The sequence below is a fragment of the Aotus nancymaae genome, unplaced genomic scaffold (genome assembly GCF_030222135.1).
Source record: "Aotus nancymaae isolate 86718 unplaced genomic scaffold, 86718_ANA_hifiasm-v0.15.2.pri h1tg000036l, whole genome shotgun sequence".
In the NCBI taxonomy this organism is placed as follows: domain Eukaryota; kingdom Metazoa; phylum Chordata; class Mammalia; order Primates; family Aotidae; genus Aotus; species Aotus nancymaae.
The window spans coordinates 82,573,274-82,593,157 of NW_026988450.1; the positions used below are offsets into that span (position 1 = coordinate 82,573,274).

General features: G+C 50.7%; 1 protein-coding gene across 4 annotated transcripts in view; it reads right to left on the reverse strand.

The window, feature by feature from the left end:
* ZFAT (zinc finger and AT-hook domain containing) overlaps positions 1-19,884 on the reverse strand; it is a 257,157-nt gene that overhangs the window by 21,900 nt on the left and 215,373 nt on the right. For 3 of the 4 annotated variants that reach the window (XM_021675914.2, XM_021675917.2, XM_021675916.2), the window contains one exon: positions 3,261-4,173. The exons of the other annotated variant lie outside the window; for it this stretch is intronic. In XM_021675914.2, coding sequence (XP_021531589.2) covers positions 3,934-4,173 — 240 coding nt within the window. In that variant the 3' untranslated portion in view covers positions 3,261-3,933. Of the gene's footprint in view, positions 1-3,260; positions 4,174-19,884 lie in introns of those variants that run through there. 4 annotated transcript variants of the gene reach the window in all.

Here is a 19,884-nt window from a genome sequence, read left to right on the forward strand (position 1 = left end):
GTCCTTTTTCCCCAGCCTTAGAAGATGGAACTGAAGAACAAGGGGAAAATCATCAGAGACAACACTTCATGCATTTTAAATACTTATTACAAGAAAAATTAATTTGTTAAATTAGCCCCATAGATACAGGTTATACAATGTCTCCTCAAAACTGCAAAACTCAGAGCAACGAATGCATCTCAAACTTGCTGCTGCACAGCCAAGTCGCAAGGTCACGTTCACATTTGAGCACTAATAAGTGGGGCAGGAGCCTCCCCTCAGCCCCAGAGGCTGTGCTGAGCACATCACAAACACTACCCCAGTAATTCTCTCTAACACTATGGTTATTTGATAAACTTCTACAGCTACGCACTGGGTGAGAACACGAACCCCTCCAATGCTGTCCTGAGAAGCAAATACTGAGTGAACAGAAGTTTCTTTGCAAGCCCCGATGCACAAGGAGTGCTGGTGCCTTGCAGCAATTACTGTCTTATCACCCGCCTTGCTAGTGGGGGAGAGGTGGCCCAGGCTGCCCACGCTGACACACCTGCTACAATGAGGTCAGGCCAGGTCCGTGCTGCCTGGGCTTCAGCTCTTTAATTCCCCTTCCTCAGTAGATGAGAGCCTGGAGGCCAGTCACATGACAGAGGCAAAGCCAATCCACGTGCGAGGGGGGTGTCATCTGTGAAGCTGCATCTGTGGGAAGCGCCAGGGCTCTCCCAGGGGGAGGCCAACTGAATGCTACCTCGGTCTCCTCCCCAGCCCAAGTGTTACAGAGCACTCCTGACTGGTCCCTGACTCCTGCCTCCACCTTGTCTCTGACCTTGGGACAGCCCTGGGACTCTTAGACTTCTGCTCACACTCGGCCATGTGGCCCTGGGCTTCAGCTCCCTGTAGCCGACCTGGCATCTCACCTCTGTCCTCCATGTCCTAGGCCCGCGCTGCCTTCCTGGCGTCAGGGCTGATAGACAGGGAGGCAGCACGGCACAGAGAGGGTGAGAAGTGCCTGCGGGAACGAGAACGTCATGCCTGTGTTCAAGTCCCAGGTGCTTCACTTTCTTGCCTCAAGTGTCCCCCAACACGGGTTACTTACTGAGCCACTATCTTCTCAGCTGTAAAGGCAAGAGAAGGGCTGGCAGGAGGCACGTTGGTTATGAGTGCAGATACTGCTTGGGCTCAATTCCTGGTTCTGCCACTTCCCGTATGACGTCGAGCAAAGTTACTTAAATTCCTGGTGCTAAGAGTTCCCATCAATAAAATTCTAACAATAGCACTAAAGTCACTGGGTCGCCGTGATGAGAACACCCATACTCCCTGCGTAGATTAAGCTCTCTAGAAGAGCCAGTGTTCAGTCTTAGGAAGACACAGGTGGACGGGAAGTCTGAATAGGAAGCTGCTCATGAAAGAGCCTCCATGGTATCTGGCACACAATAGGTACTTAACACACATTCTAAAACATAGGGTAGAGAATTCAGCCTTTCAGCACCCACTTTCACCTTACCTGACACAAAACACCACCAGTCAAAAAGTATGGGAGAACAACAGCCAAAGGGGTTGGGAGCATGAGAAGCTCCATCTCACAGTCACATGAACGAACCACTGGCTGAGAAAGCTTCCCCTCTGAGCCCAGCATCAGCTCCCTAGGAAAGAACCATGGAGAACCAGCCCTCCTGCCTGCCCTACCCACATACCCTCCAGGCCTGGTCAGCCAGGACCACTGGGAATGCCTCAGCTTCCTGTGTTTCCTCGTAATCCAAGGGGGTGGGAGGGGAAAGTGAGGACACAGGGTCTGTGTGTCCAGGCAGGGCAGGCTCTGCACTCAGGCTGCACAGAGCACAGAGCACACCCAGGGAGTCCTCCCAGGCCACCTTCGTGCCCGCCCCTTCTCACTACCTTATGCTCTTGAGGGAGGAGTCTGAGGGATACTCATGCTTAAGACCCCCATGCCAGAAATACAAGCAATCTGTGATATTTCCAGAGTGTGGGCCAGGACTCTGCTAACAGCTTCCAGGGCTTCACTCATTTAATCCTCTTAATCATCAGGAGTCAGTGATTATCCTCAGAGCCATTTCAGAGATGGGTAAGCTAAGGCTCAGAGGTCTGATGGCATGGCAAGGGCATGTGGATAAGAAGTGACAGAGCAGGGTTTAAGCTCAGGTCCTCAGCCTGCGACCTGGGCACTCACCCATCTCAACGCAGACCATGCTGATGCATGAGCAAGATGTCTCTTTCTGGAGAACCACCCTAACCTCCTCACCCTTCCCCTCCTCTACCAAAGGCCACTGCCTCCCCCACAGTTTACAGAATAAAATCCACATCCACCATTTCGAATCCCTGCTCTTCTAGAATCTGGCCTTGACTGGTCTTTCTGCCCTTTGCTTTAGAGTTGCCCCCAGACAAACACAAATGCTCATGGCTCAGGTCCGTCTCCCATCTGCCCACCCCAGGGCTCACTGTGACTCTTCTTTGGAATTCCCTTGCTGCTCCCTCCCACACCAATCTCTGATGTGCGAAGCCTGTCTAGGATCCCAGGCCCTATCACAGGTCACCTCCACCGGCGAAGCTTTCCCTAACTCACCCCAAGCCAGCAGTTTCTCCCTCTTCCTTGCTTAAGGCAAGGAGTCACTTTCTTACTTGAATCAAGGCAGCAGCTTTCAAGCTTCTCCTGGGAGGTGACCTCAGGCCCTGCTGGGGTGAGGTGAGAGGGCTGGTGACAGGGAGAAAGTGAATTCTGCCCTCTTCAACAGGGCAGCTACTCTTTTATTTGCTTCTATACCTGCATCAGATTTCATTGCAAGAAAGGGCTCTCAGAGGAAATAAATCTTGACCTCAGGGTGTCAGATGTTGGTGAAGATGTCAAGACATCCCAGGGCTGGGCTGGGTGTAGCAGGACTCAACTCAGTGTCCCCACAATGCTGTGCACAGAGCAGGAGCTGCAAATGTCGAGCTCCCAGGCTAGAAACCTTGGTCAAATAGCCCTGTGTGAGAAGCTTCTGATGGTCAGTGTATTGCTCCTCCCAAATACGCAGTGGAGAAGGCACTGCCACTTCTCGGCTGGCAGCAAACCAAATGCTGGGTGCCAGGAAATGGAAGGTGAGGTCACTAACCTCCAAAAGTTTCAAAAGCAAACCTAAATGCAGAGGAAAGAGCATCGTCTGCATTTTAAGGGCCTGGGTTTGGATAGGGGTCCTTCTGAGTGGGCCCCAAATGCAAGATTTCAACCTGGGAAGGGGAAATGGAAGCCATCCCACCTAACTGAGGAAGCAAAGCACTCAGAGGGGAAATGTTTTTATCCATCCACCTCACCTCCTTAGAACGGGAGGTGAACAGTGAACTAGTGCATTTATTTTTAAAGCGCAACAATTCCAGGATGGTAGGACGAGGCCCTGTGACGGGGTGAATTTACTTCACTTGATACCAAAAGCCCTCGATACTCAGGGAAGTGGGACTTTGTAGACGAAGCCAGGACAATTCTCCTACCCCATCCCCTCAGCAGTGATTCAAAAACCACAAGGTCACCTTCTATGTCACGGCTGTCTCCCTCTCACCCGACTGCAAAGCAGCCGCAGATGAACACTTGGCACCTGGATGGGGGTCAAGGAGCTGGGACTCTGATGCAGGGAAGATGCTGACAGGGGTGGGAGTCTCTGAATCCTGAAGCAAGGGCTGAAGGTGTGCACATGTGTCGGGGGGCTGGCACTGACGTCTTTTGGGAAGCGGATGATGAGTGTTGCGGGGGGTGTGTCTATGCTGGGGACAGGGTCCTGTGGTGTTGCTGGTGATGCTGACTGCCTTGCCTACCCCAAGTTGGATGAGGAGAGTCCCATCAGGCTGCCAGGCAGGGAGGGCAAAGGAGAGCACCATTCTGTGGGCTGGGCAGGCAGGGCGGCCTCCCCACCCTGGGTGCCTGCAGAGCCTGGCAGCCCCGCGCGGTGGCCATCCGATGCCACAAGTCTAGAGTTCCTGGGCCGGCTGCTCCACAGCCTGCTCCTCCCCCGGCCGCATGGCCTCCTGCACGTAGACGATGAACTCTGAGGCCTCCCCACCCTGTGTGTAGACAGTCACTGTCTCAATGCCCTCCACGTCGTCGGAGGACACCACCAGGTGGTGCTGCTCGGCCAGCTCCACGGACGCTTGCTGGACGGTCTCCTGGATCATGACCGTGTGGTTGGAGCTGGGCTCCTCCTCGGTGACCTGTGGAGGAGGGCAGGAGAAAGGTCACTCAGGGCCCACTTCCAGGTCCAAAGTAACAAACTACAGCTTAGGAGCAACCAGCGCACTGCGGGAGGGTGTCCACTCTCCATGGATCCTCTCTACGAGGCTGTGCTTGTTCTCATGCCCATTTTACAGATGAACAGAGCAAGGCTCAGCAATGTAGAGCAACCTGCCCCCAGCTGTGGCAAATGTTTCCGGATGCCAAGCTGCTTCCCGGGGCTTCCAGCACGTGTGCGGTTACCTAGAGTATGAGAGTTGGAAAGCATTGTGGGGGTTATTTATGCAAGTGTCAGGGGTAGGGGTTGTGGGGTGCTCCTGGAAGTTTATAGCTGGTCCATCTGTCAGTGATAAAGGCACTAGGTCCATCCAGAGCTCTCTGCCTTTCCACTCAGGGAGCTCGCCTCTGCGTGAAGATCTGTATCATACTAGGAAGGAGCAGATGTCCAGCAGGCCTGATTTTCCCCAGGTGTCATCCGTCCATCAACACTAATGCCTCAACTATTTAGGGAAGGCCTGCTGGTGAAAACTCACTGCCACAGGGCTGGACAGGAGAGTCTTCTGGGTGTCCGTCAGGGAACAGGACCTCATGGACTCTATGGCCAGGCCTTTCTCTGAAGCTCCAAGCTGCCAGATTCCAGGCAAGACCAAATGCCAGCTGGTGCTAATACCCCACATCCGCGATGCTGCCAGCTCTGGGCTGTTTGTAAATAGTAACTGTCTTTGATCTCAAGATGAGAAACAAAGACATGAAGTTGAGACCTTAGAGCAGTAAAAACGATGAACGGCTAGAAACTAACACGAGAGGAAAGCAAAGGGCCTGGAACTGTCCAGCTGGGGGATAGGAGAGTCTTCAGATTTACAGAGGGGTGCCAGGAACACCCCTTCATTTCCAGGTGAGTCTGAATGGAAAGTGGGAAGAGCTGTGTCCTGCACTTGCTGGGCTTGGGGCGTCAGTTCCACCATTTCTAAGCTATGAGGCCTGGGCAAGACACTTCCCCACAACCTAGTTTACGCATCTGTAAAACGGACCAAAACGTGTTCTTCAGAGGATTCCTGGGAGAACGGAAGGAGATTTTATACGCAAAGTGGGTGCTCAATAACAGCACTGACCTTTCAATCCCTTCATTCATTCATTCTTCACATTGTTTTGTTTTTTTTTTTTTTTTTTGAGACAGGCTCTCTTGCCCAGGCCGGAGTGCAGTGGTGTGATCTCAGCTGACTGCAACCTCCGCCTCCTGGGCTCAAGCCATCCTCCTGCCTCAGCCTCCCAAGTAGCTGGCACTATAGGTGTGTGCCACCACACCTAACTAATTTTTGTATTTTTGGTAGAGAGGGTTTTATCCACATTGCCCAGGCTGGTCTCAAACTTCCGAGCTCAAGTGATCCACCTACCTCAGCTCCCAAAGTGCTGGGATTACAGACATCAGCCACTGCTCCTGGCCTCAACCACACTTTTCTAAATACTTGCTGCTGCCTGGAAGGTACCTGCCAGGTACCAGTAGATGGCAAGCTCCACAAGGGCAGGACCATGTCTGCCTGCTCACAGCTGTTTCCCCAGAGCCAAGCTTAATGCCTGGCACTCAGCACGTGCTCAGTACTTGCTGACTGATGATCCACTAGGCGCCAGATGCTAAGAAAACCACAGTCCGCTGAGGAAGCTGAGTCTCAGAGGGCAGGCACAGGGCACAGTGAATGATCGTGCTGTGGAGTAGCTGGGCTCCTGCAGGGGCGGCCTGTGCAGGTGTTGAGGTCCCAGGGCAGGCATGGGGATGGGGTCCAGGCAGACCGGAGAGCAATGACTCCCAGGAGGTGTAGGGATGGCAAGTCGGCTAGGATAGCCTCCATGAGGTCCCACTCGCAACATGTCTGGGTCCTTTCCTGGCCTGCAATTGGCACTGGGTGGCCTCCTACTCCCTGCCTCTTCTGACTCTGCTCTCTCTGGGGAGGGCCCAACTGACTTGAAAGGTCTCATCCTGAACCTGTGATTATTACAGTCTATGTGAGTGAGAAGGGCTGTGTCAAAAGGTAGGGCATGTTTAATTCTGAGAGAAAAATGGAAAAGGAGGTTCCAACATTACGGATTGGAAGGAACCTTTGATTTGGACTGATAGAATTCCCCCAGAGCTGGAGAGCTATTCTGAGTGGAAACTGTCAGTACATTTAGACTGATTTGCTGTTTAGAGTGAACTGAGACCTGTTTTTAGTTCTTTTCCTATTTGTTTCAATTTCATTTAACTGGGAAAACATACCATGAACCAGGATTTTAGAAGTAAATATTGATTTATTTCACTTTGCGAGAGAGAACCTGACAGAAGATTGGGGAAAGGGGAGGGAATGCACAGCTAATCTTTTCTCCTTTTACCTGTCAGTAAATGTGACACAAGGAAAGGGTGGGGGGATGGAGATGGTTGACACCCAGGTCCCCAGGGCCTCACATGTGCAAACAAGCCCTCCACATTCCGGTAAACAGACCACATACAATACAGGGAGACCAACCCATCCATGAGCTGTAACGCAGGCTCTGGGTCATGGCACCATCATGTGGACATAGTGACTGCTACCGAAGCTAAGCCTAAAGAAGACAGTGACTCCTTCACTGACAGAAATTTTCCACGGGCTAAAAACTCCCACCCTTTAAAAACTCTAACCCCACAGTGCCCAAGTCCTGACAGTGGTTGAAATCACTGCCAAGGACAAGGAGAACCAAGCCAAGGACAGACTTTTTAGGAGCAGAGGCTGCAGCCTCCTGTCCCCTGGCAGCACAGGGGACACACTCCAAGTTCTCAGGACCAGCCCCAGGAGGAAGCAGGAGGTCCCCAGCTGGCCTGACATCGCAGAGGAGGCCAGTGTGCCTGACCTGAAGGTAAACAAGGTGCTAAGAACTCTGCAGCACCTGAAGACCGCTTCTTGGAGGGTGGCATTGGCCACAGAGGGTCTGTGGTGGGAAAAGGCATCACAGAGAGAAGAGAGTGAGCAAAGAACAGGTGTGTGCCCTACAGACCCAACAAGGCCACTGGCCACCTCCTGTCACCAAACCCACTGGGCAGAGTCCCGTCTTCACCCTTCCAGAGTGCTCTCTACCATTTGGCATGAGACGCCCTTTTCACTGCTTCCACCTTTGGGCTTGCCAGCACTGGTCTCTGTGCCAGACTGCAGGGTCGCTCACTGCTCTTCTCTTTCTGCCCACCACAAAGCCTGGAGGATTCCTGGGTCTCCCACCTTGACTTCTTCTCTGGACCCCTGGGCACTTTCAGTCCCGGCTAAGCCAGGCTGCAGCCACCACTCCTGAACTCCAGATCACACATCTGTCTCCAAGTGGGAAGCACACTCAGGGGTGTCTGTCAAACAATGCCTGAATAGGGCTGCGCAAAAGTCACAGGAGAGAAGGCATTTGGGGGAGAAGTGGCAGGTGAGGCCTGAAATGAAGTTTGCAGATGGATCTTGAAAAGCCTTGATGATCAGCTGAGAGACTGAGACTTCATTTTACAAAGAAAGGCATTAAAAGTTTTCAAACAAGGGCCCTGTGTCATCCAATCTGACATTTATGAATCAAACCTTGCCTAACATGAGAAGACTTTCTGAGAAGTAGGCTTCTCTCATCATCCCTCTAAGTATTTACATTGATTTGCCTGTAATATCTTTTCTAAGTATTCAATCTATTTAAAGATAACCTTTCTCCCTGCATTTTGTTTTGTTTTTTCATTTTCCAGACTCCAGGATTTGTCCAACAGAATCACCATGAAATTCACCCACTGCTAATTATCAGAGTACAAAAAAAGTTTCCCAACATCATCCTTTGGGCTTAATTCACCAGAAAAAGTGATGGCGGCAATGGCAATGTGTATTTCACAAGTCCTGCAAAGAGCAGGCCTCCTGGTGTGCACAGACGCATGCTGCCGCCCTGTCATGTTACCGAGCCTCTGAGACGTGCAGGGTTCCTGAAGGTCCCCCGCAGCCTGCCATTGGGCCTCTTTTCCACTCTCTTGAGTGTTCATGGGTGGCTCTGCTGGCCCTGCAGACGCTGCCCACACAGATGTCCACATCACGAAAAGCCAACATGTAGAGAAGATGCTTTACAGAAGGGGTTCATAAGGCTTTCTGCAAAGAGTGCGCTCCCTTCGTGCATTTCGTGGCATATGATCATACCGTTTGCTTCTACACAGTTTTTACAAACAAGGCACCTCCTTCCTTGTTCCCATGGCACCAATATCCACCCAGCCACTTGTAGTTTATTGAACACTCTCCCATGCCTTGTCCCGATTCTTTACACACAATGTCTCGTGCGTGGGCATTTGTGTTCCCATTTTACAAATGGGGACACTGAAGCTCCTACTGGCCTGGTAACTCGAGTCAAATAGCCAGAAAGTAGCAAAAGCTCGAACTTAGTCTGGTTGATATGATTAAATTATCATTCTTTACTCCTCTCGATTAGTCTCAGGCTGGCTGTAGAACTCTCAACCACTCTCTTTGTTCAAAATGATCACTCTAGTAGCTTAATCTATTAGCACAGGCTGAAAATTGTTCTCAGCAACAGAAATAATATGGCTTTCACGGTGTCATTATCCCCTGAGATGGGTACTCCATTTTCCCCAATTGCTGTATCTAACACATCTATGAGATGAATTATTAGCAGCATAGATGGCTTAATAGAAACCCTTAACCCCTGGGACGCACAGATTGTTCACGGAATCAGGCACTGCATTCTGCTGTTCTGCTGCCTCCAGTGTTCGGGTGTCTGGACGGGATCACTGTCAGGACTGGCACGTTGCTGGGCCCTCTTCATGCTAAAGGGCAGCTTCCCCTGGAGACCCCATGTCTTCCTTGGCCTTAACCCGTCATCATCCACTTTTCCAGCAAATGCCGACAGAGACTCCACTCCACTGTGTGCCAGGCAGCGGCTGTGGCTCTGACTGCCTGGCTGTCCTGCTTTTCTTCTGCTCCTCTGCCTGTTCTGCCTTTTCCTGCTCCTCTAGCTCCTCTCCTCACTTTCTTTGTAAAAACCCATTCCTCGAAGGTTAAGCTTTCTCCCGCCAACATATAAGAAAATCCCAGAAGTTCCTCTAGCTCAGGAAAGCCTCTTTAAGGAAGGTGGGTCCTGCATTGCTCCCACAGTGCTCCCAGGGTGGCCTGAGGGGCCAGTGCACAGGGCTTTTACCACCCATCTCTGCAAAGATCTCTCCCAAAGCAAGCACAGTGCTGGCTCCTCCGTGTCCAGCCCAGTGCCACAGTCTTGGCAGGCACATAGTAGGTAGGTGTTGGTGATTTAGGCTGGTACAAAAGTAAATGCAGTTTTTGTTTGTTTTTGAGATGGAGTTTTGCTCTTGTTACCCAGGCTGGAGTGCAATAGCATGATCTCAGCTCACTGCAACCTCCGCCTCCCGGGTTTAAGTGATTCTCCTGCCTCAGCCTCCCAAGTAGCTGGGATTACAGGTGTGCACCACCACGCCCGGCTAATTTTTGTTATTTTTAGTAGAGACGGGGTTTCTCCATGTTGGTCAGGCTGGTCTCAAGCTCCTGAACTCAGATGATCCGCCTGCCTCGCCTCCCAAAGTGCTGGGATTACAAGCGTGAGCCACCGCGCCCGGCCAGTAATTGTCGTTTTTGCACCAACCTATAGCTCTGGACCTTCCCAGGTGTAGAACCTGGAAGTGATGACCAAAAGAACTGTCTAGAGCAGCCACGGACTCCAGGGCCAGTTGCTGTCTGCCCTTGGTTCAAACTCTGTCTGGTAGGAGCCCCCCGGATGATCTGAAAGTAGGGAAGATGGTGCATTCTCTATGGAGGAGATTCGCTTTTGGCTCCAAAAGTCCCAAAGGTCCAGTCACCTTATTCTATGGAAGAGAAGTCAAGGCTCAGAGAAAGTAAACTGCCGAGGGCCATGTTGCTGGAGGCAGAGCAGATTTTTGAGTTCTGGTCTGCAAAGCTCCCTGGCCTGTACCAGGCAACTTCACATCAAGCCACAAAACACTTTGGTTCTGGGAGAACACAGCCAGGATATCCAGCAAGGCACCCAGGCAGGGCGAACAGCAAGTAGGCTTTCCCTGGAATAACAGTACTGTGTATAACAGTTGTAATAATTATTTTGAGACAAGGTATCACCCTGTCACCCAGGCTGGAGTAGAGTGATGCAATCACAGCTCACTGCAGCCTCAAACTCCTGGACTCAAGAATTCCTCCCACTTCAGCTTCCAGAGCAGCTGGGACCCTCCCTGGAATTACTGAATGAACAAAGAAAGCGGTAAACACACGATGATGATGACGATGATGATGGAGACACACGAGGACGGATCTAAGGCTTTGAGATTATGCTCTGGAATAAGAAGTGTTTGTTGTGGGTCAGGTGCTGTGTGAAGCAGTTTACATGTATTAGGTACTCAGTCTTCACAGTGCCCTAAGAAGTCTTAGTGTCCCAGATTTAGAGGAGAGGAGGACTCAGGGGAGGCTGACAAGCTGCCCTGGCGGCCTCTGCCCACCCACTGGGTCCTGAGGAGTTACATGCAGGCTACGGCCTGCTCCCCAGGCCTTTGAGCCTGCTGGTCACAGCAGCCAGGTCACTGTGCACAGCTCTGGGCTTGGCCAAGCAGGAGGCTGCAGTGTCAGGGTCCACACAATCTTCTTGATTCTCCCACTGGTCTCCTGCATTTGACCCTGACTTTTTTCATACCTCTTTCCTCTCTAATGAGAAGGCACTGCTGGACTCCTCTGTCAAAGTACCCTCTGCCTGGGAAACACAGTCTCAGAAACAGAAGCTGGCTGAAGCAGGAAGGACAACCCCTCCCCACCTGACACATGTTTTCTGGAATCCTTGACACTGAGAGGGAAGTGTCTTGCCAAACAGGAAGGTCATGGGAAAGGCAGTGGCCCATGGGGACACTTGACCTTAGCGTATAACCTGGCCCACAGCCTCTGAAACCCAATCCCCTAACATAGCTCCTTTTGTGTCAGAGGCTGCACCAACACCCCTCCCCAGGACATTGAAACAGCCCCGAGACACATCAAAGGACATCAAAATATGACAAAGACTCATTAAGAAGAGAGAGCGCTGCCTCTCATGGCTGAATCCCACAGAGGCACCAATGAGAAAGGGGAAATGTTCTTACTAGCTGGGTATTTAAAACAACAATTTTTTAAACTGCTGGCGGAATATGATAAACAATACAAATTCACATCACAGCTTTCAAAACACTGTGCAAAGAACCTCGTGGTGCCTGAGTACCCACATGCCTGTGCAGAGGGCCTTGGAGTACATTCCTGTTCAGTTCTGACAGGGTGCTGGAATTTCCGGGGTTTCATCAAACCACGCGGAACCTACCAAATTATTAGAACTTAGCTCTCAACACATAAATAAGTGATGAATAAAGGAATTTAAAATAAAACTGTTGGCCCTGAAACAAAACATCAGAATGACAGGGGGGTGGCATCAGTTAACTTCGTATTGGGTTTGCAACCCTTTGGAACAAAGCTGCCACCATTGCAGCTGCCTTTAGATGCTGCCCACATTCCCAGTGCCCTCCTGCAAGCCTGTGCCCTCCATCAGGCACTGGGAGGAAGATGAACCACCTATGCTTAAGGAATTCCAGCTGGGGGGTCTCTTTAGGACAGGAATCAGCCTTTACGTTTTTCAGGAAAAAGAAACTCCACCGTCATCTCTGCCACCATCGCCGCCACCCCCAGGAGGTCGTTTCGCTTCAGCATCCTTCACGTTTCAAATCCATTTGTAAATAAATTGAACCAGGTTCCTATTTATTAAACCATGTCTCGGAGAACAGCCCTCTCCCAGATGTCATTAATGTCCCTGAAAGGGAAGGCACCTGCGGCTGTGGCTCAGGAAACGAACAGAGAAGCCCTTCTTTCTTCTCCTCTTGTTGGCACGCCTGTTGTTCTCAGGATCAGTTCTCAGAACCTGCTGGGAGGCAGCCCCAGACCCCGATCCGGCCTTCCGCGCTTCAGGGGAAGCGGACAGAATGCAGAAGGCCACCAGGAGAACACAGCCACTGTCACGATCATCACCACAGAGAATGTGGTGAGCACCATGATGAGATCAGGCATGGGAGAGGCAGTGAGGTGAAGACAACAGCCGATTGAAGACTAGATGCAGGCAGTGTACACGGGGTGGGGGGCGTGGGTGAGGGGTTGCTATGTACATGCACATGCCTATGTGCAGGAATATGGTTTGCATATGTGTATATGTGTGTTCATGTGTATATCTGTATGTGCAGGTGTGTGTCCATGTGCATATGTACTTGTGCATGTATATGGGTCTGTATATGTGCATATATTTGCATATGTCTATGTAGATATCCATGCTTATGTGCAGGTTTACAGGTGTGTTGATACATGAATATTGTACACATATGTGCATGTGATAAGTGCGTGTGCATGTACATGGGTATGGGCATGGCCCACCACTACGCTTGTGTACTTCCATCTCAACAAAGGCCTGCAGGTAGAAGAAATCTCTCCTTGCTCATCCTTCCTTTTCTTCTTTCTCTTCTGTAGCCAGTGACACTATTTGCTCCCTGGTTTACAGTCACTTCTCATAATGGCCCAAACAGGTAAACCTCTCCAAGTTTACAGAGTGTTTGTGGATCCCATGCTCCTCTCATTCTCACGGAGCCCTGTGAGGAAGGCAGGGTAGAGGTGATTCCCAGCACATCCCTTTGCGAAGGGGTGGCTCAGAGAGTTGATGTGAGCCCTTCAGCTAGTAACAGGTGATTCTGGAATTTGAAGCCCACAGCCTTCTGTGGAATAGTCACAGCTTCCTGTAACCTTCAAAACAAAGCCCAAGCTCCCCTGTTGGACGGGCAAAGCCCTTCCTGCCTGGCTCCGTCTCCCATACTCAATCTTGGTTCCTGAACACACACGCTTTCTGCCTCTCAACTTCCAACTGTGTTGGTCCACAGTCTTTTCCCAAAGATCCCATCTTGTTCTTGAGAACTCAGGTCCATGCCCTCTCCTCCAGGAAGCCCCCTTGGCTCCCTGAGCCAGTGGCCCTTACAACACTATGCTGACTCCTGTTACACACCAGTGCCACTGGATCCCAGCCATCACACTATGCCACACTGAGGAGGCGCGACCTGTGTCTTGCTCTCCCTCGCCTTCCTGGCAAATGGTGAACAGTGAATGCTGCTTCTCGGATGAGTCACTGGGATAAAGAGTGCAGAGCGAAAGTCTTGCTCAAATCACCACCAGATGAGGCACAGCTGAAGAGAAGGGAAGACGCCCCGCCAGGGCTTGGCCTCTGCATTGAGTGACCACAGGAATAAAAGTGTTAGTTAGAGAGGAAATGCAGCAAGCCCCACTGGGGGGCAGCTCAGGCACAGGTTCCAGGGGGACTTCTAACGAAGAGTGGAGTTCTGACTTCGGGAGGCCCCTAGTGGCCCACAGCGCTGCTTGATGAGCCCTCCTATGGGTAAAACAGCCCCTTCTGTCGAGCATTTGGCAGCCTTCATGCTAATGAAGTTGGCAGATGGGCAGGTTGGTGAAAGTTTGCTGGGGCCAGAATTGACTGGGAAAGCAGAGGACGGATAGAAAACAAGGTTAACACAGGGAACAGATGTGTAGGGCCAGTGCCCGTGCTGAGCTGCTAGACTAGAAAGCTGTCACTCTCCTCAGGCGGAGTTAGGAACGTAACATCAGCACCTGATTCGTAAGATAGAGGCAGCCTCTGCGTTCAGACACTGCTAAGAGGTAGGTCATTGTTGAATAAGCCATCTCTGAAAGCCACCCACTCTCTGCTTTGGAGTGTCACATCTCTCGTAGGCTGAATTCCCATATGTACTTCTTCAGACAACTTCTGGGCTCTCTCTTCTGTCCACGGAGAATTTAGCATGTGTCAGATGCTCTGGTGGAGGCTGGAAACAGAACCATGAGGCCAGACGCAGTTCCTGTCCCCAGCAGGCTGCAGTCCAGGGGAGAAAACGACAGGGGCCTAGTCCTGGATTGCCAGGGTTGAGGGAAGGTGGGGTGGGAAGCAGCTGGTGGCCAGGGATGGTTTCTTGAAGATGATGACCCTGGTCTTGAACACTGTGGGACTCCTAGGAGTCCAAAGAATGGGGAGGAGGTGTAAAGAGACGGGGAAAGGCACCAGGCAGAGGAAATGGCTAGACAGATCCAATGAGATTCAGTATAGCCAGAGCACAGAACAAGTCGGGGGTCGCGGTGGGGAAGAGATGAAACAAAGAGGAAAAAAAAGACTAGAGAGACCATCAGAACCCAGGTCATGAAGGATCTTACAGGAATTTAGTCTGTCTCTAAAATTAATGGGTGCCTCTCTATTAGACAGGAGAGACCTAATCAGACCCCCAAGCTCATTCCCCTGGAATGTAGGAGGGGGCTATGGGGAAGAGGAGGCAGAAAGCCTGGAGGCAGGGAGGCCAGGGACAGTTTGGCATCCTGTGAAGAGGATGGGCCTGAACATGAGAAGAGGGCACAGGGATGGGAGCTGGCAGAGCAGCCTCAATGGTCTATCTGCTGCCACGCCCATTCCCCCCAACCCATTCTAGGAGGCTCTTAGGCCCAATGCTCAATGGGCCTGCCCTCTTCCAGAGTCCAGTGACTGCCACCCCGGCCAGGCCTGACCCTCAAGCTCAGTCTACACCTTGCTCAGCCTCTGTAGCCTCCAGCCCTCCTTGCTTCTTTCCTGGGCCACTTTGTTCACTTGCCCCACAGCATAGCTCCCTCCCAAGCATCCTCCCTCCTCCCTGGCTGCTCCCTCGGCATCTCTGCAGCATATATCTCCATTTCTGTACCCCTAAGTGGCATACGGCCCCAGTATTCGGCCCTGGGAGGGCTCTTCTCTCTCCACATCCCCTCCTTCCGTCATATCAGCCAAGCTTGTGACTTCAAATATTGTCTTCAGGCTGATGACTCCCAAATTTATGTCTAGACCAAACCTTTCCTCTGAAATGTGACTGTGCATAGCATATTTCCTACTAGACATATCCATGTGGGTGTCAAATAGTCATTTCCAAGTCAACAAAGACAAAATGGAACTAGTCACTTCCCATCCACCCAACTTGCTCCTCCCTACTCTGTCCTCTTCTCGGTAGAAGGCACCACCATCCACCCATCTTCTCAAAGCAAAAGCCTTAGGCATCAGCCCTGATTCAGCTCTCACACACACTCCACGTCCAAAGCACTGCGGGACCAGTCAGCTCCACCGTGATATGCAGGCCAGAGCGCTCCAGTCCTCCCCTCCCCGCAGGACTACCCTGGCCAGGCCAAGCTGCTTCTCACTCTAGGTCTGACCCCAAGAGCCCTTAAGTGACTTCTTAGTTATGTGGATCAGCATAAAAGTCAGTGCCTCAGTTTACCACCTAATGCCACAAATACAGATAGGAGACACAGAATCCGGGAGTAGTGCCTGTGAAAAAGATCCAGGGGTTTGAGGTGGCACCAAGATCAATGTGAGTGAATGGTGAGCGTGGCCGCTGTAAGGCAGCTTAGAGTTTACTGAAATGAGGGACAATGTCCCATCCTAATCTCTTCCAACTGCCATCAGCTTCAGACCTCCCCTGGAGTCCATGCCTGAGTTCAACCACGAAGAGGACTAAAGATGCATCAGTCTTCATTCTAAGAAGGCTGACCAGTCTAGAAAAAAATGGCTGGGGTACTTGAAGATGTCTGGTCTAGAGAATAGAAGACGCAGGGCCCAGAAAATGCCTGTGCCTTCAAATACACAAGGGGCTGTCACATGAGGGGCCATCAGGTGTACTGCTGGTTCTGAAGGGGGCCAGGGCTCACAGAGGGGCTATGGAAGACAGTGGACTGCTGTCTGGAATTGACATAACCAGTTCCCCATTGCCAAAGTTATGCAAATAGCGGCTCCAAGAGCATCGGGCTGGATTCTTCCTCAGGACAGACACTGGAATTAACAGGAGAGTCTGCCCTTTACCCTTCCCTGCATTCCTAAGTCCAAAAAGCAGGAATTCCCCCTTTCATAAGTCTGAGAGGCAAGGCCTGCCTCCACGTTGCCCTCTTACCTACCTCCCTCAGGGGGCTTGGAGAAGAAATGCAAGCCCGTGGCTGGGCCTCCTCTCAGTCTCGCTGTTCACCCCCTGCCTGGAGCTCTCCTCCTCCACCATGCCTGGAGCCAGTGCTGCAGAACCCTCCATCCCCTGCAGAGATCTTTTTGAAAGCTGCAGGTGTGGGCAACAATGTGTCAGAATGTCCCTCACAACCAAGAACTGTTCCGTGTCTCACCATGACTTTCACATTTTCCTCCTAGTCACAAGGATAAAAATAAACAATAACAACAACCTTATTTATGATGATCTGAACCTAGAACCTAACTGTTTTATGTATAAACACAGAGTACTGAGTCTGTGTGCTGCGTTCTTCTAGAAATACAACTGTTGTTTGCAGCAAGGGAAGACGGGACTTCATTTTATTTAGGAAAGCTCTCCAGCAGCAGCAATGCTGCTCGCACTAGTAGCCTCACCCTCAAGTCACAACATGCTCTCAGCCTGCGCTCCTGGCTGGTGCACTCAGCGTAGGTACTACGCTTAAGAGAAGGCACGTGACCCCATCATTATGTTTTTATTTTCTTATCATTGCTTTAACAAATTACTAAAAATTTAGCAGCTTTAAACAACATAAATGTATCGTCTTTCAGTTCTAGAGTTCAGAAGTCTGAAATGGGTCTCACTGAGCTAAAATCAACATTTCCGAAGGGCTGTGTTCCCGGCTGGAGACCTTAGGACAGAATCCACTTCCTTGGCTTTTCCAGCTTCTAGCTCCTGCATTCCTTGGTTTGTGGCTTCCTTCCATCTTCAAAGCCAACAACATTTGGTGGAGTCTTTCTTACGATGTCATCTCTCTGGTTCTGACTCAACCGCCTTCCTCTTCCCCATTTAAGGACACATGTGATCACACTGAGCCCATGTGCATAATCCAGGATAATATCCCCATCTTGGATTCAACTAATTAGCAACCTTAATTCTCACTTGCCAAGTAAAACCTATTTGCAGGTTCTGGGGATGAGGACATGGACATTTCTGGGGCACCACTGTCCTGCCTACCACTGTATCTTGGTATAGTCATGTCTGAATACGAAAACACTCAATTTCTTATTATTTTAGGATAAATAACTTTCCATTTACTTGTTGTTTCAGTTAGGACACTAGAGTGTTTTGATTTTTTTTTTTTTTTTTTTTAAAGTCATGCATGTGTAGGAATCTGTGAATTTCATTTCAAAAGAGTAAAAGGAGTGTTACAAGGTAGTCATTGATGGGAGTCCCGGGAGTGTCGGGTTGAGACTTCCTAGGAGGGCAGTTGCTACAGCAAGCAACTGAAGAGCTGCCCTGCTGTTGCCTGGCCCTGCCTATGACGAGATGGCTCATCTGGTCTCCAGTTCCTCTTCCTCTCCTGTTGTTCATTACCCTCTGATTCACTCACGTCTTGTTCCTCAGATGCTTCCATACCTTGAGATCAAAGGAAAGGGTGCAATTCATTTCCTCCCAGACGGCCACCGTCTTGTATGGTCCCTTCCACTCAGAAATTCGTGGACTCCATGTGATGGTAAGAACTAGAGGACTGCAGACCAAAATCCAAATACAACCCAACAACGAGCATGAAAAAAGAACACTGCAGTTGATTCTTGTAGGGAGAATATTCCCCGGTGTGTGTTTAAGCTCTGGGGAAGAAGCCTTATTTTTTCCAGTGATTAGGGTTTTACTCACTGCTTAAATATAACCAAGCAGTAGCTTCCTTTTCATTCTCAAAACGGGGGACTGGCAGGACCATTTTACAAGGTTAACAAGCAAGCGCATTTGCTTTCACAACCCTAGGTGAAGAGTGGGGTTGTATAAGTCAGAAATAAAGGGAAAGAGCAAATACAATCCTGAATTTATAGGGGGAAGAAACGGCACAAGTGAATGTGGTTTGTAAAAAACAGCATAAATTCCTAACTCCAGAAATATATATCTACACAGGACAAAAATAAGGCTGTTCTGGGGGCATTATGTGCAAGAAACTTGTGGAAATATCAGGAGGTATTCGCAGGCAGGAAGAAGCCATTCCATACATCAATGGAGACTGAAAGCCTTTTAAGGAGGAAAGAATGCACAGGAAGTGAGGAAGGCTGTGACTCATCCTGCTGTCAGGCTACACATATTTCATGGAGGAAGACAGTATAATGCTGCCTCTCCACCCTATTTTTCTCTTGGTTATAAGTAGACAGCAGACACGTTTTCTTTTCTGGAAGTATAAATCCCGTGCAAAATCCAAAGCTTAAGCTGTAAAGGCAGCTTGCTAATGGCAATCACCACCCATCTCCTGCGTCTCCTGGGTCTCTGAACACTGAGACTCCACCATCGGCCAACAGAGCTGCAACCCTGTTTCCCAAGCCGCAGGCACTGAAGAGCTCTGCTGCGCAGAGGGTGCCACCTGCAACGTGGACCTGTCCACCAGGTCCCCTGGCCTGAGGGAAACAGGAAGGGCCAGCTCTCTTCATTGAGAGAAAAGGGCCTTGGAAACAGGAAGAAAGGAGCAATGCAGGTTTCCTGGCCTCTGTGCCGTAAGAAGAGGATGAAAAGGTTGCCACATGGCCAAACCAACTCACTGGGCAGCAAGAAGAGGATGCCCATAGCTAGAACATTGCGTACCTCTTGTACGTCTCCACAGTCTAAGCGTAGCTTAGTTTGGTCTGAATAATCATTTGACTAGAAAAGAAACCTCACAAATTGTGGGAAAACAGAGAGATCGACATGGTAGAGAGAGCATCGGAATGAAGAGATGTGGGCAGTGCCTGGCACAGGGCAGGTGCGTGAGGTGCAGCACTCATGACTGTTCCTGGATGCCAGGCCTCTCTGGAGGAGGTGTCTGCCACCCCTTCCCCTCCCAGCTGAGCCAAGCCCCCACACACTTAAGCTGCTGCCTGTGTGCTTCACACATCCCCTGCATACCATCATGCCATGGCCACAGGGCACCCAGCTTATAGTAGGCGCTCAATAAACACTGAATGGAATTATTTCGATGTGGACCTGAGGAGCTATTTCAAAGTTATGCTGAAACAGTTCAGAGCATATTCACTGTGAAAGGGAAGGAGGCAGGCAGAGCTTCTCCCTCCCAACAAACATCTTTTAATGTTTAAACACATTTACTGTGCATAATACTTGGCTTTCCTGACCTTTAAGTGCACATACACTGAGTCTCGATTTGATTTAGTGCCAGGCCTGGTGTGGCAGCTCTACGGCATTGCCTGGTGCCTCACAGAGGGAGCACTCTCTTCCCTACACTTTTCTCCTCCTTCCCCACCCCTGCCTCGTGATCCCCGCACAGGTATGCAGCTGTTGGGGTTGGGCAAACCTTTCAGATTGTTTCTCACCCAAGCCCCCTCCACGGTACTTTAGGAATAGTTTCCTTTGTACATTTCCACCTGCCTGACTTGCACAAAATCGCCCCCGTGACCATCCCTGCAGGCCCTGGCCTTTCCCATTGCTGGTGGCCCTGTCAACCTGAAGGGCAGGTGCTCGATAAAGCAGTGGGGACAGGATCGATCTGCTGCCCTTTCGTGGGCCACCTCCAGGACACTGTCTTGGTGCCTGCTGGAGAAGCGCTTGGCTTCTTTCCTCAGCTGACGCATACTCTTCTCCCCCTAATTAAGCAATCTGCTTCTACTAGCAGTTTCTTTCCCTGTCCTTTAACACGAGTGACCTGAAGCCTCCACAGAACCCCAGCAGGGCCTTG